The sequence below is a fragment of the Pongo pygmaeus genome, chromosome 3 (assembly GCF_028885625.2).
Source record: "Pongo pygmaeus isolate AG05252 chromosome 3, NHGRI_mPonPyg2-v2.0_pri, whole genome shotgun sequence".
In the NCBI taxonomy this organism is placed as follows: Eukaryota; Metazoa; Chordata; class Mammalia; order Primates; family Hominidae; genus Pongo; species Pongo pygmaeus.
In genome coordinates, this window is record NC_072376.2 from 123,428,262 (window position 1) to 123,455,271 (window position 27,010).

At 48.9% G+C, this 27,010-nt stretch overlaps 1 protein-coding gene across 6 annotated transcripts; it reads right to left on the minus strand.

Moving 5' to 3' along the window:
• Positions 1 to 1,962: 1,962 nt before the first annotated feature.
• PITX2 (paired like homeodomain 2) lies at positions 1,963 to 26,725 on the minus strand. Of its 6 annotated transcripts, none has more exons than XM_063663975.1 (5): positions 26,522 to 26,725; positions 17,545 to 17,600; positions 16,935 to 17,072; positions 5,724 to 5,929; positions 1,963 to 3,227 (listed from the first exon to the last, which is right to left on the minus strand). In XM_063663975.1, the coding sequence occupies exons 2-5, from the start codon at positions 17,588 to 17,590 to the stop codon at positions 2,664 to 2,666; spliced, it is 954 nt and encodes a 317-aa protein (XP_063520045.1). In that variant the 5' UTR covers positions 17,591 to 17,600; positions 26,522 to 26,725; the 3' UTR covers positions 1,963 to 2,663. The 6 variants fall into 6 exon arrangements, with proteins under 6 accessions (XP_063520045.1, XP_054341215.1, XP_063520046.1 ...); XM_054485240.2 differs by lacking the exon at positions 26,522 to 26,725 and adding an exon at positions 21,373 to 22,172; XM_063663976.1 differs by lacking the exon at positions 26,522 to 26,725 and adding an exon at positions 21,373 to 21,659 and having other exon boundaries at positions 16,935 to 17,033.
• Between the last annotated feature and the right edge of the window lie 285 nt (positions 26,726 to 27,010).

Genomic DNA, 27,010 nt, shown 5'->3' on the forward strand with positions numbered 1-27,010 from the left:
GAAAGGGGCAGGCGGCCTGCGGGCTAGCGGGGATGAGAGTTGTGGGGAGAAGGGAGGAGAGAGTAAAATTATTCCTTTTGGAAGTCCAAGGGAAGGGAGCTGAGGTGAGAGAAATGGCCTCTCTTAGGTCCCAAGTCTCCGCCCCCAGCCTGCACCACTCAAGTCGGGGAAGTGACAACTCTTCCTAAACCTCGACTTCCATTTTTTGTTTCCTGCGGATTGATTGATCTCCTCGCGTTGTTCTAGTTCAGCAACCAAACTAGGCCGAAGTACACCTCTTCCACCCAGAGCTCCCAAATCACTCACCAACCTGCAGGAGAACTAAATCCTCCGGGCAGGTCTCGTTAGCGCTTCCAGCCCCCATCCCCAAATCCCCTCTTCTAGCTCCTTCCTTCCCCTCCCGCCTTTGCCCCTCCCCGCCCCCTACTAGGCTGAGAGGAGGAGAGGCCGGGACCGCTGGGCCCTGCGGCTCCAGAAGCCAAAGTCCGCCCGTGGGGACAGTTTTCCTCTCCACTGCTCTCAAGTGAACAACATGGAGGGAGGTGACCCTCGTCCAAAGAAAGGGCTTTTATCTGCCCACCACTGCTGCGTGATCCCTTCGCAAGTCGGAGGCAGAGCTTTAAAAAGAAAGAAAGTTAGTGTGCGTTGAGCACTGATCTTAAATCGGGGACATTATCTGCGATCTCTTTAAATGGCAGCAGCAGTTTCTTGCAGAACAAAGACTCAGTGTTTGAGCTCCAAAAGCTTCTAGGTAAAGTTTCATTCAGATGAAAGCAACTAAGGCGAGAAAACAATGATATTCTCGGCTCCAGAAAATCGGCGGTTACTTTTTGCTGTAAGTTCCCCAGCGTGGTGTTTGTTCTCGCCCACTCTGGTTGTGCGCGGGGTTGACAAGCATAACAAAAGATCTCAGCACATCCCTCCCCCCACCTCCACGACGACCCTCCTAGCGCCACGAGGATGAATTCTCTGGGACTAAGTGGTATTTGTTTCTATTTGTTATGAAATCAAATTTCACATTTTTTTTTTTAAGCTGAAAATCGCGGATAAAGAAGGATCGGGTGCTTAAAGTTCATTTAAACACTCACACCGAAATCATTCCCTGTTTAGATGTCAGAGGATGGCAGGGAGGGCCAGGGCTGTAATTCATCTTGATTTGCTTCATTGTCCTGCAGTTTGCAAACTATAATCCTGTATAATTTCAGGAACAAGCAGGTTTAGAATTAATGGGTCAATATTATTTAAAACAAAACACCGGGAGCATGACCTTTGCCTCAACTACATATTGCTCTACAAGACTCAGGAAACTCCACTCTAACCTCTCAACCCCTGGGTTCTTTGAGAAACTGAAGGGCTGTAGTTATTAGAAATCGTCTTTGTTTCTTTTAATGTCTCCAAAGGATTTGGAAATAGTAATGCAATATAACATGAAGGATCTCTCTACTTAAGCCTGAAAGATAAACGTGGAGGCCTAAATATTTTGAACTGGAGATGTTTCCCTGTAAATTTATTATAGATGTATTCCTCCTGAGAGAAATGCATATAAACTATACATGTATACATGCACAAATATTTCTCCAGAACAATTTGCTAGAGGTGTAGGTTTCCCCGTAAAGGAGTAAACTTGAGAGTCATTTTAAGCTGATGGACTTGCTAAATTTCTTTCTCCTTTTTTCTTTTTCATATTATTTGCTAGCCATAATGGAATCCTCTGGGTTTAAGCCAAAGAAAAATTGGAGAGACAAAATTAGATTTTGTAGCCCTTTTTCCCCCTGGGAATGCCTTTTTTTTCTTTTTAGTTTCTGATGAATGGCTATCATTTATTTCTACCAAATTTAAATAAGGACTGCTGCCTTGTATGTTTAACTAGGCAGGCAGAGGGAACTGGTTTGTTTAGGAAGCAGTGACTGAGATGCCCTGGCCAAGTTAGTGACAGAGGAGGGCAGAAAGAATCCAGACCAATTTGTATGCAGTATATTTTACTCCCATGAAATAAAACACATTTTTTTCATATTTGCTGAAAAGTAAAACAATAATATTGTACGAAATGTTATACACAGGGTAGGTTGTACATAGCAGTTTCAGAAACATCATTGCATCCACCAGAGAAACTATTCTAAAACTGATATTCACACATTTTTATAATAATAATAATATGTTAGAAACATACAGTGTGGCATTTAGTATATACACTCCCTTGCTCGCAAGCGAAAAATCCTAATCGCTTCCGTATAACATGCTTTATTTTAAAGCCTAACCTTTAAAAACACTGTTGTGATATTACTAACAACTGCTTTTATAAAATTAATTTGACATTTCGATATATATACATCCTTTCAGTCATTTAAATGTTAACAATGCTAAACTTAAAAAATAACAAGCTTATAGTAATGTTAAAATGTCATATCCAGTCAAACATTTGTTTGTGTATGTGTCCTTGCAACTGTTGGAAATACTTGTAGTGAAAGATGTCAGACACTGAGGACATCCCTTTGAAATCAAAGGAGCTCTCTCTTTGATTCAGTGGTTTCCTTTTCTCTATATAGCTTCTCTTTCTCTCCCTTTCTTTAGTGCCCACGACCTTCTAGCATAATTCCCAGTCTTTCAAGGGCGGAGTTGCCCCATCCAGCAAGGTCCTAGGATCCCGGCGCTGTGGGTGCGGCTCACACGGGCCGGTCCACTGCATACTGGCAAGCACTCAGGTTGGAGGCCGGGTTCTGCACGCTGGCGTAGCCGAAGCTGGAGTGCTGCTTTGCTTTCAGTCTCAGGCTGGCCAGGCTCGAGTTACACGTGTCCCTATAAACATACGGAGGAGTCGGCGGCGCATAAGGACAGGCAGGCGTCGGCACCGCGGAATTCAGCGACGGGCTGCTCAGGTTGTTCAAGTTATTCAGGCTGTTGAGACTGGAGCCCGGGACGCCCGTCACTGCTGAGGGCACCATGCTGGACGACATGCTCATGGACGAGATAGAGTTGGGTGGGGAGAACATGCTCTGTGATGACAGGGGGTTGACGTTCATAGAGTTGAAGAAGGGGAAGCTCTTGGTGGATAGGGAGGCGGATGTAAGGCCCTTGGCGGCCCAGTTGTTGTAGGAATAGCCTGGGTACATGTCGTCGTAGGGCTGCATGAGCCCATTGAACTGCGGCCCGAAGCCATTCTTGCATAGCTCGGCCTGCTGGTTGCGCTCCCGCTTTCTCCATTTGGCCCGACGATTCTTGAACCAAACCTGGGGGCGGTTGGGGCAAGGGAGCAAACAGATGCCACAGTGCAGATTAATAAAACTTCCATTGGAGGCCAACCCCCGCCTTCCCCCGACACACACGCTAGCGCACTCACACACCCTGGCCTCGCTTCACTGCACCGCCCTGCACACCAAGCTACCAGGGCCAGCTTTCAGTCACTGGCCCGGGTCTCCACCAAGCGCAGGAGACCTGGTCTGCTCTGGCCTGCGAGCTGGGACTCGGAGCTACGCCACAAACCCCAGCCGAACGCATGGAGACCTGTGGACCGTTTGATCACTCAGCCAGGCTTTTCTCCAGGTCCAAAAACACTTAATGTAAAATAAACGCGGGGCAGCAGGCTTTTCCAACCCTTCCCGGGGCACCTTGCAAACTTGCTTCCATTCCAAAGCCACAGACCCACGGATGAGGAGAAAGGGCTGGAAGGGCACTAGAGGACCGCTCTTTCTCCCACGCAACTCCTCCTCCCTTCCCTGACCTCCACTGTCGTCCCCCACACCCTGGTACGTGCTCCCTTAACAGGGACCAGGCCGCCAACACTCTTTCTCGCCTAGCAAAACAACCAAATAAAGAGCAAAAGACCACCTCTTCGTCAGCTTGTTAACTCCAGGAGCTTGGCATGTTAAACTCCGGGAACCCGCAAAGGGTAGTTTTGCAGATTCCCCCTTCTTTCGCTCTGCCACTTCTTTACCCCAAGCCCACCACAGGCCTGTCCCGCGCGCCAGGCCCAGCCAGGTCGTTTGGCTTTGCAGGCGGCCGCCCAGGCCGGCCGGCCGCCACCCGTGTCCGGTGGCCCAGCCGCAACCCCGATCCCAATCCACATCGGGCCTGCCTGTCGCCCCAGACGGCGGCTTTTGTGTATTGGAGAGAGGCCTGGCCTGAGATCTCCGAGCTGACACCGGTGATGTTTCACATTACACATCTCCGCCGGGCCCAGCCGCGTAATCCGCTTTTTCTCTTTTTCCTTTCATTCTTGATTTCCTTTTTATCCCCCTTCCTCTTTGCACCCGACTGCTATAAAAAGCACGCCTCACTCCCACTTGGCTCGACAAGCAGCCGCCCTGGAAGGAGAGGCAGCTGCAAGGAGAGCCCAGCGCCGCGGCTACAAAGCACTAGGGTGGAGCTGCGGAATAGCGGGCGGGGTGGGAGGGCGTTTTCGAAGGATCCCGGAAAACCCATAGACTCTGTCTTTATTTTAATTACTTGCCATTTCTACCCTAGGCCATCTAAACTTTGCCCAGGCGAGAAGAGTACGTGAGAGGCCCGTTCCCCTGATGTGCAAGAGAGCTAATGAAAGACTGACCTTGCTCAAAACCACGCCGCCCAGGACCCAGCTCTGGCTCTGGACAGTTAAACTAAAACCATTTTCAACTTCTTCCTGGCCTTTTATCCACCAGCATAGCCTCATGCCTTGCACAAATGCCACCCAGAGAGTGTCCTCATTCCCTGTGATTTGGGAGAGCATCTTGGTCTTTATTCTTTTTATCGTTGTTTTCTTCTTTTTGCTTTCTCTGCTCTAACCGGGGGCTTTATTTTTTCTACCCAGAGCACTTAACTTTTTTTTTTTTTTTTTTTTTTTTTTTAACAGCAAAGCCTCTGGATGCCGCTTGATTTGCTTGATTCTGTTTTCTGCTTCCAGAATCCTAACAAATTTGGAATCTTCCACCGACCAGCATAAACCAGGACGTTGCTATTGGGTAATTTATTTGAGCTCATTTTTGCCAATCCATAAAGTACAGATTTGCTACAAAGTTAAGGTAAGCCCTTTTTACAAAACTATGATTATAATTTAGAAGAGGGGGTGTGAGTTTCAATTTCCAGAGTTCAACTCCTGAGAGAAGATAAATAAACCAAGCTGAAAAGTCTTTCTTCTTTTTTTCTTTCTCCTTCTAAGAGGACTAGCAGTTGTGTATTAAAACTTTGCTCCCGGAGATCACAAAACTAGGAAATAGGGTGTGTGGGAGAGACCTGAATGGCCGAAACAACCGTAAAGAAGGTGTAAGAAGCGCGAGCCCAGGAGGGAAAAAGCTGGACCAGGGCCGGCACAAAGGTTTCCTAGGGAGGGCCAGCTCTTCCGTGTCTCTGGCGGGTTTTCCTTGTTAAAGGCGCACAGGTTGGAGCCTGTTCGCGGCTCTTGGCCTGGTAGGGATTTTATTAGCTCTGGTCTGGCAACTGCAAGCCAGGAACACAATGTCCTGTGCAAGGGATTGCCCACGCAGCCCAGCTGGTGAGATCGCGGGATGGCGGGGCAGTGAGCCGGTGCCGCTCCGGCAGCCTCAGCCAGGGCGGCAGTCCTGTCGGCCTCGGAGAGGGAACTGTAATCTCGCAACCAGGCCGCCGAGAGGCCTTCTGCCTTTGCAAAGCTGCGCCCCACCGGCGCCCTCCCAGGCGGCGCTGCCTTCCACATTCTCTCCTGGTCTACTTGGCCTGTACCTCCACAACATCCTCCCCCCATCCCTCCCAGGCTCCTTGCTGGCTCCTACCCGGACTCGGGCTTCCGTAAGGTTGGTCCACACAGCGATTTCTTCGCGTGTGGACATGTCTGGGTAGCGGTTCCTCTGGAAAGTGGCCTCCAGCTCCTGGAGCTGCTGGCTGGTAAAGTGAGTCCGCTGCCGCCTTTGCCGCTTCTTCTTGGACGGGTCCTCGGCGCCCACGTCCTCATTCTTCCCCTGCTGGCTTTTATCTTTCTCTGAAAACGAAACACACACACTTTCCCGTCAGCATGCCCACCTGCAACGCGGACGCCAACTGGACCGGCGGCAGAAGCCGTGGAAGAGCTGGGCTGCCTGGCGCCGGAGGAGGGTGCGCGCGGCGGCTCCGGGCCGCGAGGAGCGCTGCGCCTGTGGGGTGTGCAGGCGCGAGTGTGGGTGTCCGCGCCCCATTTCCTCCCCTCCCCCAGCGCCGCACGTTTTATTTACATGTTTATCTCACTGCAGCGGCACATTCACTTTTATAGCCTGTGCTTTCAAGTATATTTATACACCTCTGCGCAGACACACCAAATCTCCTGGGACGCGCACACGCGCGCGGTTTACAGACCCCCTCCCCCCTCGCAGAAAGCTCAGATTTCGATGCGGTTTGGGAAGGCTAGGAAAAGATGTGGGGATTCGGTTGGGTACCGAAGTTCGCCGGCCCTTTGGAAAAAAAAAATAATGCCTCTTCGCGAAGGGCATTTCTGAGTGGTTTCAGGCAATTTCCTAACGAGTGGAGCTCCTCGGGAGCTGAAAGCCGAGAGGAAAACAGGGATAGAGGTCGGCGGCATCTGAAGGTCCTCGAATCAAGATGCTGGGATTTTTGTGACCCAGGAAAGAGAAGGGAGGCCAGGGTACGAATAGAGGGAGGCAGAATTGCTCGCGCGGTTAGCGCCCAAGGAGCCGGGCCGGTCGACGAAGAACTAAAGGGATGCGGGGTAGTCAAAATTCCGGCTCCCGGAAGTTCTGCGGAGAGCCAGGCGAACGACCACTCCCACCACGCCTCCCCCAGGAGGGGCTGACTTCCTTGGGGCGAGAGGGAGCGGGTGGCGCAGGGCAGCTGAGCGGGAATGTCTGCAGGGCGGCGCGGCGCCTTACCTGCGGCCTCCGGGCTGGAGGTGTCGGAGATGGTGTGCACCTCCAGCCTGTGCTTGGAGGAGTCCAGGGAGCGGGGCTGACCGGGAGCCAGAACCGAAGCCATGGCTAACGGTTGGGGATGGTGACAGGAGGAGGATGAGGAGACGGCCGACAGCTTGATCCCCGCTGCTCGGTGCTCCAAGTGAAGCGGGCCTTTCATGCAGTTCATGGACGAGGGAGCGCGCCGCTCTACCAGCCCTTGGCTACTGCCCCGCCGAGCCCCCGTAGCCGCCGCTGCCCGCTCCGGGTCGCGCTCTAGGCGCGGAGTTTCCCCGCTGCGGGCAGAGCCAGGGGACGCAACCCCCGCCGAGTTCTCAAGCCAAGCTGCCCCCGTCTCCTCCGGAAGGCTCAAGCGAAAAAGTCCGGAGACGGAAAGTCAGCGGACAAACGAAGACATGGGATGTGGGCAGAAGGGCACCACTCGGAGCGTCTTTAAGGAGCAGGCTTCCAAGCTCCAAAGCGAAACAAGAGTGGGCAAAGACCCCCTTCTTTTCTCCCTCCCTCTCCCAAGAACCCCTCCAATAAGGAAAGCTAACGCCGACCGCGCTCTGCCCGCCCCCCCACGCGGCAGCCCTGACAGAGAAGTGTCAAGAGTGACAGGGACAGGTAGCTGATATTAGATCCCCTGCGGCGGCGGCAGCCGCTGCAGCAACGACGCGGCCCTCTGAGCGCACCCTCCGCAACGCGCACACGCACACCCCTCGGGCGGTCGAACAGGAGCCGGGCCTCGCCGCAGCTCAGCTCCAGGCACCCAGGCGAGTGACGGACCAGATCTGCGGCTCCTCGCTTCCCTGTTGGCCTAACATCTTAAAACCAGAGGCGGGCTTCCTGGTGCCGAGACGTCACTCCGCCGCTGCCCTCCCCAGCCCTCTCCGCCTCCGCCTCCTCCCAGACAGTTCTCCGGTGCGAGTGACGTGGCTCCGCACCAATCAGGACGCCCCGAGCCGCGGTGGAGGGACTGTCCTGCCTGCACCTATCAGCAGTGCGGGTCCGGGCTACTGCCTCGCCGTGCCCACTGGGTCTACACAGGCAAGCTCCCGGGAATTCCGCTCCTGCCCAGCCCAAGGCGATCCGGCTTTTAGTACGAACCCAAAGGTGAAGAGATGAGGCTAGGAGTCGAAGGCTTGGGAGAAGAGAGTGGAAAGGTCAAGAAGAGAAAGGTACAAGGATCAACAAGACACCCACTCTTTGTGTCTCACTGCATCCATTTCCAATTCCCCACCCCATATAAAAAGGAGACATGCTACTTAAAACTAGAAAATTTGAAAAACAGCAACAAATCACCTCTCCGATCTTAAATTTTCCAAACAGCCTGTCAAGTGAATGCTGCGCTAATCTGAAGAAGCTTTACTTTAATTGCAAAGAAGACAGAGCCCTGAAAAGGCAGGCTAATAAATTAGAAATCGAGAAGCAAATGGACCCGTCAAAAGAAAATTACCTTGACTTTAAACGAACAACTGTTTGGTGGTTCACTCTGGATTTATACAAGAATAAAAAGTCGCCTCAGATCACGTCCTCTGTGATGCTTATTAGTCCCCAGACAGAAAACACACAATAGAATAGAAACCCTAACCCAGCGTTTTCAAAATGCTGAAAGCTTATCCATTCTACTTAACGTTGATTAAGACACATTTCCTGGATCTTTCAAATTCCTTGTACAGTGTATTAAGCTCGTCCTAACCCGAGAGAGCCACGCTTTAAATTCGACTCTCTTGTTTACTTTATTATCAATCAGATTCAAATCCATAAAGCCTGTAGAATCAACAACCTTGAGCTAATTATATATGAAATATGCCTTAATGAATTTCCATACAATTAAGAATGTTGCCAAATAACCAATTTCAAGGATAATTTTTAACAGTCATTTTATTTTCCCAGTGAGCTCAAGGCTGTCTTGAGCCGTTAAAGTCCAAGCAGGCAGAAGGGATATGTGTGGGCTAAGGGCGAAAAGCCTAGAACTGCGCTCAACTAGGAAAAGCAAAGCCTAATTTATTTATATAAAACAAAAAAAAAATCACCTTTGGAGACATCAACTCTTTACAGCACTGTTTCCAAGTAAATTTAATTTCCAAAGAAATTAAAGAAAGAAATCCAAACATATTCAAAATAATTTTTGAAAGTCCTTTTGTCCCCCAGCATAGGTCAGCTGGAGAGGACAAACTAATCTCCTCTGGGTTTCTGCATGGGCGATTGTTTTACTATGGAGTTAGTGTTATCATCTCTGAATGTGTATTTGTTTGACATTACAGTCAATGATTTGCAATGCCAGTATGAAGTATCTTTAAAACACTCCCTCCTTGTCCTTGTTCACAAGATTGGGAAACTTATTCAGTGTGGAACAAAGTGGATGAAGCAGACTACAAATATATTTGCAACTTATGTGTCTCTCCTTTGCCCTGACCACCCCCAAACCCTATCTGCAACTCCTCCCCATTTTAAACTTGCAGTCCAAAGACCCAAATGAGAATTGTTTTTCCGTCTTTCTTCACCAGTATCGTCCCACTTTAAGAATAATTTAGCTGCAAGGGAGGAATTTCTTCATAGTAAGCTTTAAATCAGCATTTCTGCTTTTAACCTTTTATTCCACTTTACCCCATTCCACACATACAGACACCTGCTCAGAGTAGAACACATCCGCATGTGACAGGTCTGCATTAGCTGAGGCTCATACATCCAGCTATATTAGGTCCTGCAATCTTATCACTAAATTATACACATTACACCAGCAGCCTGTTGGTAAAGAAGGTTAAATTAATTTACATTCTGCTCATTATCTGGTGCTTAAATGACGCATTTTATCCCTGAGATTTGGCGGAGAATCTCCTTCTCAGACGCCACAGCGTTTCACTGAAGACAATGCTCTTACATTTGTAGTGGTTTTTAATCTGATAAGACTCTAATTTGCTTAAGTCTTTTAAATAAGGGTTTTAAATGTTTCTAGCCATTTTCTTATTGAATTTCCTCTAATTCCCCCAAGATCATAAAGTATATGTGTAAAGTAAATATTTCCTCCCATTGCACTGCCAGCCAATGACCTATAACTAAGTCAATAAGAATCCAGCTCTTTTCTGCCGAAAGTGTTTACTAATCATATTCCAGTTTCTTCTTTTAAACCTCAGAATAGCTGTGGTCCCCACAATACCATGCCCCTTAAAGCTTCATTTCATGAACGGACTCCATCACATTAAAGAATGAAAAAATCTCCACTGTAGTTAGTATACACAGCCCCTCACTCCTTGTTTTTCAAGATTCAAACCCCAAAGCTGCAAATATTTTTGGAAGCTTGGGTGTTAATGCCTTATTTTAGAAAGCCGAGAAGCCCCACAGAGCCATATAGATTTCTAAACCCATCTCTCATAAACCCACAGAATTTTGATTTAAGCTCTGGTGGCTCCACTCTACTGATGGAACTTTCATCATGACAAATATACATGTATGAAGGACCTCAATCAGCCTCCAAAGTGGTTGAAAAACCCAAGGGCACGTGACTGCTCCTCATAGTGCCAACGTGTGCGAGATGTTGGAAGCACTGGGGATCAGCAGCAGCCTAGATGCCTAAAAAGATAAGGAGTCCTAACTTGTGTGGACCCATTGAAGTCAAGTGGTGAATAAAGACAATTATCTAGAGAATTCAGATTAAAGTAAAAGCAAAACCATATCTATTTGTGTGTATATATATATTCACATCCATTTTATATTACAGACATACACACATGCACACACACAATGGCTCTGTAAACAACTGACTCAAAGTGAGGATTTTCTTTGCATTTTTCCAGCAGGAGTTTCAACATTCTCCTAATCTCCTAATCACTTTACACACTCACAGCAGCGGCGACTGGGTGACATTCTTCTCAGGCCCCCTGTGTGGCAGGACACCAACATGGTAAGTCTGCATGGGGAAAAGGAGGTATGTGGTGGGAACTAAGAAACACTGTTCAGTGAAAACTCTGTGGCATGGTGGTGGTTGATTTTGGAGATTTAATGTACATAAGACTTGTGGGTGCACAGGCATAGGCAGCATAGATGAGAAAGGGGCCAGAAGAAAATAAATCTTATGCATTTTGTGATTCAAGCATTACTGTGACCTCTGGCTAAGTTCTTCTTAATTGGTTTTAGAAATTACTATGAGTTCAGCCTCTAACACAGAAGTTTCCAATACGGAGAACATCAGTGAGATCCTTGTAGGGAAACTGGAGGTGCTGCATGGCTTACGTGGGGCAAAGAAGGAAAGCCCAGTGCTGGCGTGAGGTTTTGAGTCTGGGAGACATCAGGGGTTGTCTCGATTGGGGTTTCTTGCTTATTCTTTCAAAGAAAGACCCTAGAGGAGGGAAACGTGTGACATGGGGTCAGCCGTGTTTTGTGCTGGTATTTGCCACCGATTACCAGTCTTAAAGTCTTATTTAATTTCACACTCTTCAGTGTTAGTTGCGCAAAGCCCCTCTGGCCATGGCAGTGAGCAGTTGGGCTGTGCCGCCAAACTCTCCGTATCAATCTGGCCTGGGACTCAACCAAGTGATCTCTGACTTTTGGAAAGAGTCAGTCTTCAGAGTTCACCCGGAGGATGGCTTAATTAGACATCTCCCTGAGCTGTCAGGCCTTAGACGGGTGGGAGTCCTGCCCTGCCCAAGCTAGCTCAAGGACGAGGCCCGCCTGGACTCAGCTTGGAGCCACGTGATGGGCGTGAGTGTGTGAGCTCCTGGTAAGGCGCAGAGGTCAGATGGAGACCTTGCACCCTGCCCGAGAAGTGCCCCACCCCCTCCACTATCTGGCTTTTCTCTGCATACAAACCAAGCTGAAAACAGTCCACTACCCACCACCCCTCATAGCTATGGAACCAAATAACCCAGAAATTAAAAGCTTCACTGTAGCTGTCCTTTTCCCCATTTCCTAAATGGAATTTAAAAAGCTCTGGCTTGTCAAAAGGGGAAGATTATTTTCTGAATTGGAAGTCTGTAGATATATTGAGCAACAGCCACCCTCTCTGGGTCCCTGCAAATGGTATCCATTTTTCCATCCCACAGCTCTAGCTGCTCAACCATTTGAGATTTGGGGTAACTAGCTGGGGGAACAGTGTTCAGATGGCAGTGGAAGTTACCACCTCACAGTGGCCTTGGGAAGAGAAAAGAAAGAGATTAGAAGAGGGGGTATTTGCTAAAATCACTCAACGAACATGCATGCTGTTAATGCTTCCTCACATTTGCATGTTACCGCCACAGTTTTCCTAGGTGTCACCGAGTCTCCAGAAAGCAACTACTTGCCGAACTAAGTAAAATAAGGAGAAGGGTATAGCACATGTGTTTGGAGAAGGGGAAGGAAGGGTGGAATATGAAATCGAGCATAGATATCCAGGTCAGGAAAGAAGGAAGTGGCAAGGAGCTAAATGAAGTCCCCCCCCCGCCACTTTTTTAAACAACAGTTGGATTAAACACTCATCTGTCTTCCTCTTTTTCTCTTTTCTTCCCTCTCCAACTCATGTCCATCTCCCTTTTCTATTTCTTTTGCTCTCCCTTCTTTCTGTTTTCTCTCTCCCAGACATGCTGGTAGCTAACATTCCGCATTAGTTGTCATGGTGACCATAAATCACATAAATCCAAAAATACCCACCTATAATCTGAGATGAAGCTTTTATTTCCCTAGCGAAATAATATTTTAAAAGCTGTCAGCTGACAAAAAAAGGGAACCCACCTCATTGTAGTAACCCAAGTAATATATTACTTCTAAAGGTTTAAATTAAAATGTCAGCCTGTTAAAAACATGCTGGTAGAGTCTTCGACACTCTTCCCGTCAGATCCTCACAAAGAAGTTGACTCTGTCATTCCTGGTCGCTCTTTAACATACACACGCAATTCTGTATGCTCTCTCCCTTTCTATTAATTTCTTCCTCCCCTACCAACTACTTTAGTTCTCAAAGACTACGTATTGGGTTCTAAAAGAGAGGAATCTCCTCCTGGATCAGAAAAGAGCCTCATTGATTGCTGAAGTGAAAGATGTGGGGTTTAGGGGGAAAGGTTATTAGGACCACAATGGCTGTGGTGGTAGGAGGTCATCCTAGAGGAGTTAAGAAGAAAAAAAATGCAGGGAGAAGGACTGGAGGTGGAAAAACAGAGTAACAGAAAACTGAGCTGGGTGGTCAGGTGCTGTGGTGAAGTCTAGCCCCGAAATGATAGGTATATATTCTCCCACTCCTGCCTTTTTCTCCTCTGAGAGAAAACTTTCCTAGTCAGAGACCCTGGGGGGTAGGAGGCGGGCAAACGCCGCTGCAGTTGGGCCTTTTGTCTTCTACCTTGGGCTTGTTGGTCTTTTGCCTATCTTGGATTACAGGGTATTCGCCTAGATGAAGAGCCATTAATTACTCATTCAGTCAATATTAGGAAGACGACAAAGCTTTTTACATAGGATTAAGAAGACATCAGATTGTTCCATTAGTATATTCCTGCTCACGAATAAGCTTTCGTTATACATTTCCTTTTCCCCCGAGCCGCTCTAACAACTGCTGCATATATTAGCAGCCGGCGGTGCGGAATAACAGCCGAACCAGCCTTAAGAAACTTTGTGTACAGAGTCAGCAGCGAGGAACGCGACCTGTAAAGACCACTTTTGCGGGTAGGGATCCGCAGGGACTGACTACTTTCGGACAACTGGTACAATTTCCCCTGGTGGTGAAAAACCACAAAGCGGTGGGGCACCTTTCAAGTGAGCTGCAGATTTGACTGGGGTAGGGGGTGGGGGAGGGGAGGGGAGAATGGGATGGCGGAGGTCGGGCGGAGGAAAGAAAATGGAAAACTCTCCTTACCCCTATTTCGTTGCTTTTTCCTCAAGCCTCATGCCCCCTTAGGCAAGCATCTGTCCCTTCCTCGCTAGCCACAGCTAGAGTTCTCCACCTTTCTCTACACATCTCCTTCTTTCTGACAAGGCTCAGGACCTTGGTCACCACCCCACGCACCACCATTTTGCGTTTTGCTAGAGACGGTCTGGGCTGATCTCGTTGGTGTCCATGTTAGGATTAAAATCGCTTCATAACGGCGAGGAAAACTGTATTATTTGCTTTCAGGGGGCACATTAGGAGTCCACGTAGTATATGCTCCGCAAACATTCGCTGATTGAATGAGAGGCGCGGGGGCGGGGCGGCGGAGAGGGGTCTGCAGCCGCCAAGGCGGCCAGGGTTAACCCAGGTCCTTCGAAGAAGGTTGGGACCGAGCTGCTGCCGCGTGTGAAGGTGTGTGTCGCGGCTGGGGCTGCCACAACGGGCCATGGAGCCCACTCCCAGAGGGAGGAAGTCTGTGCACACCAGAGACTTGGGTCGAACACTTTCAGCCCATCCACTGGGCCAAAGCTATTTAACAACTAATGCGTTCCTGGGGGAGACCGGGGGAAGTACCCGCCCCGTGTCCGGACGCAAAGCCAGGCATCAGATCCAAAGGGGCTGCAGTGCAGTCCGATTTCAGCACGGAACCCAGAGCCGCCGCCCTGAAACTTTCTGAGCCAGTGACAGGGGAGGGTCAGTCCGTCCTCCTCCTGAAGGTGAAGACCATTTTATGAGTTCCACAAGATGAAAGCACCTTTCAGGACCCCCAAAGGAAGAAAAGCCAAAGAAAGGTCTCTTTGCTCTAGGGGGTCGTTCTCAGCTGGCTTCTACACCATCTTCTGCTAGCTGCGTGCACCCTCTCTCAAACCTCTGGCTTTTAGGGGTCTCCAGTCGCTCTCGTGCTACCCCCGTTTCGGAGTTCTGTCCAGGCTGGGCATCTGCCCAATGGATACCAAGGGGAATGGGACTCACTAGGGAAGGAAGGCAGAGCCTGGACTGCTTAGAGGTGGACTCTGCCTATACAGAACGTTTAGTCTTTAACGAGGACATGATATTTTTGGGGGGCGTGGGGGGCAGAGACGGAGAGGGTAGCGTAATAGACTATCACGGCCTTTTGAAGAAGTCATATGTCATTGTGAACTTTTTTTCTCTTTAAAAGCAAAGAAAAACTTTAAAAAAATACAAGAAATAAATCCTTTTGTTTTACAAGCAGGCTGTGGCCAGGACTTTGGATATTCCATAAGTTAACTTAAAATCAGGGAAGGATAGGTGCTCTATCCTTCAGCAGTGCTATAGCTTCAGCAGTGCTATAGCTTTGCCCACTCATGTGTGATTTTTTTTGTCTTGTCTACTAGTTCCTTAAAAGCCAATTAAATCAAGATTTTCAGCATTTCTTCCCATTACATGCCTTTTCTTAATTAATGGCATTAAACGTGTTTAGGCAGCAATTTTTCTTTTCGGTCAAAAAGTAGAAAAAGACATATTGAGTGTAGGGGAAGAGCCTTTCACGTGCGCTAAAACAATGCGGGCCTGAAAGTAGTAGTTAAGAAAGCAATCATTCATTATTTCTAGTTCTTTATTTGCTAGTTATCAAAAGCGAACTACCAGGGGCGCCTGCCCGGCTTGTGACTGGCGCAAGCAGAACTCCTCCGCTCTTAGCCGTTTCCTGCTCACCTACGAGGACCCCATCCCACCGTAGGCTTCTCCACCTGTCCTCAGAATGCATTCCCCATGTCTAGGAAACCCGGGGTGGGGACTGGGGGAAGGAGACATTTTGCGTCTCTCTGGCTCCCAGCACAATAAGAAATGTCAGCCTCGGCTGGGCGACTGCGAGCCCGCCCCGCGCGAAGCGAGACTGGGGAGCTCCTCTAGTCTGGCCGGAGCCAGGGCTGAGCCCGCACAAAGCATTCTCCCCAGAAGTCATCGCTGCTCTTGATTTTTAACCATATCCCAAACATACTACGGTCTAATAATTCATTTTTACTACCGATTATCAAACAGAAGAAGAATTTAACACAATCTAAATGACAGAAATCACGCGACGTTATCTCTGCATTGCCCCCATTTAACCCCATGGGGTTAATCCCGGACAAGTGAGCGTTTAACTGGCCCAGGAGGGCGACTGGCGGTGTAGTGCAGTGTCCGGGCGTGAAGCACCGGATCGCTTTAGACGCTTCATTTCAACAAATGATCATTTTCTCTCAGATTCACGGGGAAACTCCAATGCAAGACCTTTGTTTTCTTCTTAGTAATACGGTTTGTTTTTTTGACCGGGGTCCCAAATCGCCCCCCTCCATCCCATATTACATTTGTATTCTTACACTTTAATCCGGAAAGAGGGGGTTGGGGCCGAGGGCTGTGGGGGTCTTTATCTGCTCACATTATCAAAGGTCAACAGCCTCCTAAGGCTAGGCACTTATTTACTACGGAGCCAGGAAAATAGAGGAACAGTAAATTTGAGGGTGTTTTTTTTTTTTTCATGTATTTGAAAAGAAAGGCATCTTCCCCCCTCCATCCCTTACACACACACACACCCCCCTACAAAACAAGTTTCGATTCAGGAAAGGCCTGTGGCGTAGGTTGGAGACTTTTAAACTTTTTACGTAAGCCTGTAGACCTCCTCTGGCAATGTCCCTCGACTCCTCCAGAGTGAAACCAGCCAATCAAGCAACGACATCGCCAAAACCCAAGGCCTGGCAACCAGTACTTCAGGCAGGTTCGCGTCGATAGGGGCAAACCTCCATTCTACCCTGGGCTGCTAAGCACAGTGGCTGCCCTCCAGCTCTTCAGGGATGTTGTCGGCCCCCCGCCCCTCCCCCAACCAGCCAAAGCAAACCTTCGCCAACTCAAGTTTCCCTTGCTTGCCTCCCGCGATGAACCGCGCACCCACAAGTCTGGGTGGGGCGTGGCTGAGAGCCTGAGGGACTGAGTGGGCCCTGGTGGTGCTGCGCGCAGTGGGATATGACCAGCGACAGAGGTCGCTGTTGGACCACTTTTCCACGCCAGCCTAGACGCCGAGGTTTGCTGGAGCGTGCGCAGGGGATCAGACCACAGGGAGCTAGCGAGAGGGAGAGGTGTTGGGTCTCAGGAGTGCAGTATAATTTGGGGAAAGGAATTAACGTCCCTGGGACGGCTGCTTCCAGTCCCACCCAGAGGTGGAGTGTCTAAGCAGCAGGCGCGCCAGGTCTGGCGGCCTCGCCTTCTTGCGCTTCGCCCGAGGCCCAGAATCCCGGAGGCGGGTGCCCAGCGCGCGGCCTGTGCTTCCCTCCCGGCCTTACCATTGGCGCCAGGATGCTGCCGCGGGAAGAACTTGCTGCTGGCTGCCTCTTTTCGGCTCTCAGGAGAGTCCGTGAACTCGACCTTTTTGATTTCGGAGTCTTTGGAGAAGAGACATTCAACGGCCGCCGGCTGCACGCCTGGGCCACGCGCGCGCCCGCCCCACGTGCGGAGAGAGGCGCCCCGGACCGCGGCCGAAAGGAGCCGGGGACGGGAGGAGGGGGAGGCGCGAGGCAGGCCGGAGGAGAAAGAGGGACAAAGAGCAAAGACCCAGTTAGAGGAAAGAGCGGACGGCATCCCCGTCCCCCGGACCCTCTGGCAACCCGGGGCAGGATGGCGTACTCTTTCTGCGCCTCCCCGGTTGCCCGCGGTTCCAGCCGGGAGGGGTAGGCTGGGGGGCTTCTGTACACAGCACGCCGCTGCTTCCTAGTCCACCGCCCCGACACAGGGAGAGGCCACTGGCGATTTGGTTCTGATTTCCTTCCTGCCCAGGCTGGCCCCTCGGGGAAGCGCCCCTCGCTGGGGCCTCGCCGCAGGGCCAGTGCCCTCTTGCCGCCCTCACGTGGCGCGGCCTCCCGTCCGATGACCCGGGCAGGAGAAGCGGGCTCTTACCTAATTGCACACACGCGGACACCAGTTTGCGGCAGTTGGTCTCCATTCCCCGTTATCTGCAAAACAGAAAAGAAGGAAGGCTGTAAGAAGCGGCGGCCGTCGAGTGCGCAGGGCTCAGATGAGACTACGTTACACTAGCTGTTAGGCGCCTACTGTGTGCTAGGCTTCAGGAATGTTTTTCCGACCTGACAACCTCTGGCTGTGCAGCAGCATCTCCAGCCTAGCTCCGGGCCCAGGACATCTAGATATTTATCAAGAGGGGATCTCCCTCCAGAGGTGCCGCAAAAGGGCCCAGAGGTTAGAGGACTGTAAAACCACAGTGTGCTGGGGAGGCTGTGGACCTACTTTCAAGAATCTCGGTGCCGAGGTTAAGAACTCATCTGAACGCAATGGCAGGGGGAGTGGGTGGGTGGAGAGGACTTTTCTCTTTGGGAAGCTGTATGCAAAGACCACCCTTCAGTGCTTGTCCATAAGTTGGAGCTCGCTAAACATTTGTAGAACATCAGAGCCAACGTGCCCCTGTCCTAGACAGCAGTTTCCCTCGGTTTTCTGTAATTCTGAAACGAACGGGCTCTTGGCCTAGGGTGTTCCAGGAGCGAGCTGACTTCGGGCCTCTCATCCATCAGGAGCCACTATTCCATATTTAGCCACACTTTCTCCTAGAGATACTAACCCGGCCATTTATTTACCCTAAAGTATGATTTAAGATCGCAGAGGAGAGATACCGGGTGGACTGAGCGAGACTGAGGAGAGCAGGGCAAACGTTCTTGGAGGGTTTACTGCCCGCCAAGGACGGAGAAATAGCTCTGGTATAACTGCTACCCAGTTCTTTCCCTTTCTCTCCCGGGCAGGACAAATCTTTTTCACGTTTTCAACCACAACGCAGCGAGCCAAGCATTTAACGCGCTCCCCCTTCTCTGCCACAGGCAAGCCGGGAGAGGTGGGTCTCGAGGGGCTCCACCGGGTGGGTAGAAGAGCCGCGGTTGCTTTAAAGACGGAAGAAAAGAAGGTCCAGGGCTCCCTAGGACCCTTCGATCTCAGCGCCTGCCTCTCTCCACGCTAACCAGGGTACGCCGGCGACCGAGGGCCCACTTCGCGCGGGTGCGGGGATCGGGGTGGAAGCAAGCGTTGTCGGGTTGGCAGCAAGCGTTGTCGGGTTGGCGGAGGCACAGAGGCGGGGCAGGGAGCTGCGGGCCTGCCTCTGGCCTGAGTAGCGTTTCCCTGAGTCTCGGCCTCTCCTGAAGGGAGCTGGGCCCTGGGGAGCCTCTGGCCAAGGTCGCTGCCTACAGGAGGGGCTGCCCGGCGCTGTGGCGTGGGGATCCAGGGTGGGGACCGCCAGGCGGTTCCCCCACCCGCTAGCGAGAACGCGGGCGGGGACTTTGCCGATTCGATCCTTGTGGGCCCGTGGGCCCAGAAGTAGCAGTTTGGCGGCTCCAGATTTAGTGATTCTGCAGTAAAATCACAGGATTAGTCCCTGATTGAGATGTCTGTTCGTGAGATATTACAAAATTCATTATCACAGCTTTCTACTAACTCGATATGAAGTAACACAGATGGGATTTTATTAGTCCAGACTTCAAATGTTTACTTATGATAATTTCGGAGGAAATTTGCATGTCATCATCATTTCGATAATCTTTTTTTTTATATGTCTGAACTGGCTGCATTATTAGCTGGTAGCCGGAGCACTGCAGATGGTAACTGCAAATAGTTTTTATTTATTTATTTTTTAAAGAATGAAATATACAAAAGAAAAAGATTGCGTTGCTCGGTGTAAAGTCAGTCAATTATTACACATTCTTCCCCCCACTCCCCGTGCTTCAGTGCCGAAGACCAAACAAAGCAATACAAAACAAATCTTCAAGAACTCATAGAGCTCCACTCTAAGGACTGAAAAGAAGGTCAAGGCGTGTTCCTTAGCTCACTCCTACATGTGCTTGTGACTTGGAGATTTATTTTGCCGTCAAAATGAGCCTTGAGACCTGCATTTTTATGCTTCATTTAATGACCAGGCCTACTAGAAGAACTGAGTCTAAATAACTGGGGAAGATAATTTTTTAAAAAGAGACCTCCAATTCCCGCCTACTGATCCTTAAACTTGCCCTATCAAGACAAGTCTTCTGTGAGAAATTTGGCTGCCAGACTTCGGGACTGGCTTCAATGGCTAATCTTACAAATTGAGATGGGAGACTTTTCCTGATGGGAGGTATTTCTCACCCCCAAAGTTCATGTTCTAGTTGGAATGTATATGCCAAGGACTCTTGTTTTTGCCAACTTGGGTTTTATATTGTGAGCACGCAAAAAGCACTACACGGCTAATGGAGGACGCGGAACCATGGCAAAGCAGGCAGGCAAGCCCTAAGAAATAAAACAATTTGCTTAAAAATAATTTCTGATGACTACCGCAAGAATGAAAGTGCAGGAAAAATACAGTTCGAATAATCCCAAATCCTTTCACATTTCCCCCCTTTTCATACACTTTGTTACCCCATAACAAAATCTTTAATGGAAAGTTTAAAAATAAACAGCACAGGAACATGTGTTTTAAATGAACTAAATTGTGAAATTAGCCAGTAAATTAATTTGTAGTAAGTAATTATTTAAGGAAATTAAAATACTGCTCAGTTCAGTTCTGTATTTTACCATGTGTATGCGTTCTTTATAACCAATTAATATAAGTGCTTTAGGAACATTTGAAGACAAACACGCTTAACTTAAGGAACAAAGCACCTAAATAATTTAAGTGTAATTTTGCTGAGTTAAAGTAAAACATTCCACAAATGAAGTGGCTATTTAATTTTTTAGGGAAAGTTTGATTATTGAAATATTGTATGCTCATGTTACATCAACAAAAATCTTCAATTTATTTTGCTTATGTGCTTTGTTTTCTTGATATTATTGGTATTTGAATTTTAGATGGATTTCTGCCAAAATGATATTTTGTGTGATAAAAACATCTTTAGTTTTGATTGATGGACTAAAAGAAATGCAAGGAAATTTCTTTAAATCAGATTAATTTTTCATAAAAATATTTTAGAATGTATGAATTCTGATATTTAAATTTATAATGGTAAATGTTTTTTCCGTTTAGTAAGACAATACTCACACAAAAGAGTAAAAAAAATCACACCACCTTATGATAGTTTGATTTCTAAATTGCTTAAGAAAGTAAAGTAGTTAAGGTGGAAAAGAGGAACATATTTCTGAGGTTTAGAATCGAAATTTTTTTTCTTAATCTCCAGTTGGAAAATAGTTCTCTGCATCCATTTAAAATGTATCTCCTGAAGTGCCAGATTGGAGTTGACTGGTGATCAATTTAAAGGAGTTACAATCCAAAGAAATGGTGAGAGCTTGGCATCCAGGCCTGGCTCCCAGGTAATTCGCTTGGGCCTGCTTGAGAGGTCACTAACTGCCAGTTAAGATGGAATCTTTTTCTTTTTTTCTTTCCAATGGATAACAATGGGAAGGGGGCTAATCTTCCAGTAGCTGAAACTTTGTACCCAGCCCTTTATCTTGAGAATGCTAATCCTTGGCCCGAGGATTTGTTCCTGCAGTGTTGGCACCGAGATTTAAGGGAAGATAACTCGTTTAAAATGCCAGCCATGGTCTGGCTTCCCACTCGACTTCAGCACCCTGTAGATTGTTAGTGTCTGTGGCGGGGGACGAAAGGAACAGGGCTTTGCAAGGTCTGTTTGCCAACTGCGTTACCTTGGGCGAAACGCAGCCCCAAAAGCCACAAATCACCTACGGTGAAGATTCTCCGAAGTGGAACAAATTTCCAGACTCGCATTATCTCACATCCCTGCGGGATAGATGGCCTCCACTTACCGGCTACCGGGAGAGAGCTGCTGTCTCCGCGTCCCACTGCTTCCCGGGGCGATTTCCAGCGAGCCGAGGCTCCGGCGGCACGGCAAGCGCCCGAAAGCCAGGCCTGAGAGGACTGCAGGGCTCCTGAGGGTGCCAAGTTCCGAAGGAGTCCACGGGTGCACTGGGGCCTCCGAAATCTAGCCGCCACTGGCAGTTTCTTTCTGCTCCTCTCCAGCTTTCTCGCTCGGTCTCGCACTCTCTCTCCCCTCCCTCCCTCTCATCCCTCTCTCTTCCCTCTGCTCCTACTCCGTGTGGGGAGTGACGTGACGTCAGCAGAGATTCCACCAAACTCCACTGCACAGTGGCGCGCGGGCGGCCGGCCGAGCCCGGCTGCGCGGCTGGAGATCCAGGAGCGAGCACAGCGCCCGGGCGAGCGCCGGGGGGAGCGAGCAGGGGCGACGAGAAACGAGGCAGGGGAGGGAAGCAGAGGCCAGCGGGCCGAAGAGTCGGGAGCCGGAGCCGGGAGAGCGAAAGGAGAGGGGACCGGGCGGGGCACTTAGGAGCCAACCGAGGAGCAGGAGCACGGACTCCCACTGTGGAAAGGAGGACCAGAAGGGAGGATGGGATGGAAGAGAAGAAAAAGCAATCTGCGCCAACCCGGCAGCCCTAATAAATCAAAGGGGGAGCGCCAGGGCAGCGGGGAGACAGAAACGTACTTTTGGGGAGCAAATCAGGACGGGCTGGGAGGAAGCGACAGGGAAAGTGGCCCAAGAGACGGAACAAAGGACAATGTGCATGGGGTTGTTTGGGACGAGGCGTGTGGAGTGTGGGTGTGAGCGTGCGTGCATGACCTTCTTTCAGGCCTGCAGAGTTGAGGAAAGAGGTCACAGCAAAGAGGGACTGCGGAGGGAGGAAAGTGAGAGACCGATAGAGGGCGGGAGTGGAGGTGGGCGCGGTGGGGATGGGAGAGGATGAGTGAGGAGAAATCTGGAAGAATGGAGTGAGCAGTGGGAGAGGGTGGGAGGGCCACAGCCAGGAGCGAACGAGCTAGGCTTGTCAGCTGGGGAAGGCCGGGACGCTGGGCCCAGCTTAGCTGGGACGCCGCGCCCGAGGTCAAGGCGGGTGGACCAGGCACGCTGAGAGTATCGGCGCACAGGTGGGCACGGCCACGCACTGACCAGTGTTCACGAAGGGTTTGCGCTGGACAAGGCTCAGACTCTCATAGAGTCTAGAATTTCCTCTGCTGTACCTACATTCAACAAGTTCACCCTGGGTCACAGATATCTCATTTTTTAAAATGACGAGGTTAAGGTTCCTGGCGAGGATGGTATTAAATTGCACGGGATGGAAGTGGGGGTGGGGGAGAGAGTTTCCCTCAAGTCCACATTTGCTCCTGTAAAGCAAAGACTGTGTGAAATTACAGGGCATATTCTCACTCGAAAAGTGTGCCTTACTTCTGAACCCTGATTTTCTGATTTCTTGACTTGAGCAAAGATGTGTATTTTGGTAGTGAGCAGGATATTTTAGCTCTGTCCTGCCTCTGAGTGGAAGGACTATAAATATAACTCGCCTGGAGGACCAGGTGTGAAGGCTTCTGCCAGGCATATGGGACGATGTTTTTTCAATCTCAAGGGCATCCTGTTAATGTATGTTTTTGGAAAGTGTCGGAACACAGCCATTGCTCCTGGATTCGGATTTTCCCACCAATATTAATTCCTGCTTGAGAGCAAAACTCAGGCCCGCTATTAAAAAGACATCTCTTTGGTCCCTAATTGAGAATAAAGTTCCCTCTAAAAGTTGTATTGCTCTTCCTAAATCAATATACCAATACCCGCAATTTTAGAAATATATAATGACTCGGGAGAATGTGCATAAAATAGATACATTTTAAAAAGCCTGGTGCTTAAAACTAACCCTAGTCACTATATAGGTGCTGGGCTTTCCCTACTTTTGGGGGCTGTCTGGAACATGTTATGTGTTTTCTTGAATTACTCCGTGTTTTGAATTCATTTGAGTTAGCAGTAAAAACAGGCAAACAAACTTGCTCAATTTGTTTTGAGTGCTAAATCCCTTCACTTTGAAATAGCTAACAGTCGACAGATGGACTCATTTTATGGAAAGGGTTAGCCTCTTCAGCCACGAAGAAAACTGATTAGAGATCTACATTTTAAGCCATTTCTAACCTCCACGTAACATCCGTGAAAACTCAAACTTTCTCTCTTTACCCAGTGGAAACTCAAAGCAGTGTTATTTAAGGGGAGAGAAATGAGGGGGAAAATGCCCACGTGCTGTTTAATTGTATTTCCTCTCTGACTCTGAGAATTTCTATTTTTGGTTTTTGAAATCTCGCCGAGTCAAGAAAATCAAATTTCTTCAACAAGTCCCACAACTGAACGCTAGTTACAGGACACCGGAAAATGCAGTCCGAGAAAGACATTTTCACCTCTGCCCATCGACGATTTTTGCAGCCTCCCCATTCCTCTGAGTAATGGGCTAATAATCCTCTCTTTTTTTCTTTTCATTTTGTAGAGATTAAGAGGCGCTCGTAGCAGAACGGCCTCGCCTTCAGCTGGTGGCGAGGATAGGCAATCTCATGGAAAAGTTGGAAGAGAATGTGAAAACCAAAGACAGAAAGATTCAGAGATCCGCGGAGAGACACAGGGAGAGGGAAGGGAGTTGCGCTGAAAGACGCACAGATACGCGCGTGCAACTCCCTCCCCTTTCAGGTTTCAGAGGTTTGCAAACCAGGGCTGAGAGGAAGGGGCTCGGGAAGCTCACGTTCCTCTCGCCCCCCTTCTGTCTGGAGTCTCGCCCGCCAGGGGCTGGTTAACCCCAGTCCCGGCCGCCGCAGACACTGCGCTGAGCTTTTGGGTCCTCGCCTCGCCCAGCGCCAGTGCAGCTGAAGTGAGCAGCTGGTGGGAAATGCAAATGGCTCCTGGAGAAATAGAAGATACAGAATGATTCTCATTCCCTCCTCGAGTGTGTGGAAGGAGCTGGACATACGTTTCACGCTCCTAATCCTTCTTTTACATTTTTAGTCATACTCCTATTAAACAACTAATTAATGCCCAGAATCACCAGGGAATACATTAGGCATGCAATCGTAGAAGCAGGGTGCTGGGGGGCTACAAACCACTGAGCTGACTTAAGACGTGGATTTCAGGTTTTTCCCTTGTCAAAGCAGTAAAGGAAGAGCGGGCCTTGGCGACTGTATTTAGATTCCGATTACTTCAAATTAGAAGTGGGTAGAGGGAGCGTCCAAGCAAAGCAAGCAATTCTCTGCCCTGCAGATGTAAACAAGATTGTAGCATCAAAGGTACTAGCTCCTTTAGGGCTAGATCGCCTGGACTGGGAGCCTGGGGAAGGGGAGACACTAACCTTACTTATCTGTGAATTTCAAGGATGTTACATTTTTACATAAACAACTCCAGTGTGGATTCTCTGGTAATCCCTGGGAGTAATACCCCCATTCTAGAATATTAAAACTTTTTTTCCCCCAAAGCGTATATCCTTTTTATTTCCTCAAAATTTTGAACTATGTCTAAAGATAATAGTCTTCCAGTAAACTGGAGCATTGGGCCATTTCCTTCATCCTTTCCTACAGACATTTCGATGATCTGATTTTAATGTGTGGGGGGCACGGGGAATTAAATACAGCCCATAAAACTAAGCTCAGGTGAAACAGTGCTGGCTAAGTGGGTTCAGATAATTTTTAATGAGAATCTCAATTACACTCCTCCCCCCAATATGTTGAGGCAAGTGACAGAACTGTTAGAACGGTAATCAAATTGGAAAGCTCAGGGAGAACAACAATTTCGTGATCAAAGTGGGGCAAAACCGTGGACAAATATGGGGTGACCTCCGCCAACTCCCTCTCACCCAAGAGTCAGGATTTGGGAAAGGTACAGTATTATTTCAGAGCCCACTGTGACGGGCTGTGTGCTACCATTTACTTTCTTCACTCTGGATGATGATCTCAATCCTGGCAAGCAATTTCCCCAGCTCCTTATCTGACAACAAGCCAGTATGTAAATACCAATGGCTAGCGATGTTTAACTGCCTCAAACATTATTGATTTGTTGGCTGTTCTAAATTGTCTTCCTAGTCCAGGTCTTGTTTCCGAATTGTCTATTCTAGAGGTTTGATCCATGCCTCCGATGCTACAATACAATAATTGTTTTTTTAAAAAAGGCATTTAAGATGAACCAATTGATTTGCATATAAATTAAAATTACTATGCGTTGCCGATTCCGGTGTTTTATAATCATTTCGAAATTAGTACTTAACCACTTGAGCTAAAAGAATATATAAATGTCTGTATTGACTCACTAATGAATTACCCAATTAAAACGTCCAGGAAATGCTGGGCGCTGGAAAGATTGTTAAATCAAGACATATTACAGGAGGGATATGAAGATTAGAAAGGTAACAGACCAATATCTCGCACTCAAAACGGAGTTTCCGGTGATTCCCAGCTTTAATTTTGGAGCAGGGGTCTTTCTCCTCTGTTGTTAAAAAGATTTTGTGCTTGTTTGTGAGTGCATTCAAGTGGAAGGAACGCTCCCATGGCTACGGTGGCTCAGGCCCTTTGCTCGGACCGGGACCTTACAGTTCTAACACAGGAGCGTTAAACTCTGGAAGACTCCGGGCCAGCCCTGGATGTGCGTGGCCCCGCAAGTCGCCAGGCCAAGCTTCCTTTTTCTGTCTGCCCCTCCGGCAGGCTGGGCGAGCTATGGCAGTGAGCTTTCCGCGCAATCGGAGAGCTGGAACCAGAGCCGACATTTAATAGATATGCTAACTGAGCACTTACCTTCGTCCTGAGAATAGGAATAAAAGGTAGCTCTTCTTAAGAGAGGCGGTGCAAAGGCACGCTATAGGAGTTCAGAAAAGGCTGGCGGCGGGAAATCTGTAGCCTGGGGGCTAGTCAACATCCCCTTTCATTTCAAGCACTTATTGATTTGCTGTTGTCATCTTTGGCGACGCAGAAGGACACTTGAAAGAATTTCTGATGGGGCTCTGATCTGAGAAAGAAGGTGACCTGCCCAGGCTCCCACCAAATTCTTAATTACCACAGCAACTGCTTTTTTTTTATCCCCCACCCGACCTCCTTCCCCCATGGCAACTGAGTTTGCTTATTCTTAACTTTTTAATTATTCAGAAACTCCCTTACCTCTCAGTGGCTTCTCTTCTGCAGCAGTTTTCTATTCGAACGTTTTCCCCCCTTTCCGTGGTAGGGCCTGTGTATTGATCCCTCTGACCTTTGGCACATCTGGGCCCTCCGAAATCTCTCAATCTTTTCAGATTTGAGGATGGAAGGCTCCACCCTCTCCACTGTGTGCACACACTCAGAGATATGAAAACTTACACAGACTGCCTTCAAACCCAGGGGATCTAACAGATGTTCCCTTTCCAGTTCGTCTCTTGAAATCCGAAATGCCTGCCTGATTCCAACTTGGATACCACTCTCTCTTGCCCTTCCTTTTTCAAAGCAGTTTGGACATGTGTGCAAGTGTGCCCAGAACATCTCCACCCATATTCCTTACCAAACTGTAAATAAAGAAGAACTGATGAAGTAGATTGGCATATAGATTGCATCAAGAACCAGAATCCCCAGTTTCTGGATTCCCCATTCAACTCTGGCTGTCATCTACATTGAGAG

Excerpts from the sequence above, each read along its gene's own strand:
- PITX2 (XM_054485239.2), bottom strand. The coding sequence starts at position 7,017 with ATGAACTGCATGAAAGGCCCGCTTCACTTGGAGCACCGAGCAGCGGGG. Across the intron at positions 5,930-6,809 it reads CTCCAGCCCGGAGGCCGCAG|AGAAAGATAAAAGCCAGCAG; the intron begins GTAAGGCGCCGC and ends TTTCGTTTTCAG. Across the intron at positions 3,228-5,723 it reads TTACGGAAGCCCGAGTCCGG|GTTTGGTTCAAGAATCGTCG; the intron begins GTAGGAGCCAGC and ends AACCGCCCCCAG.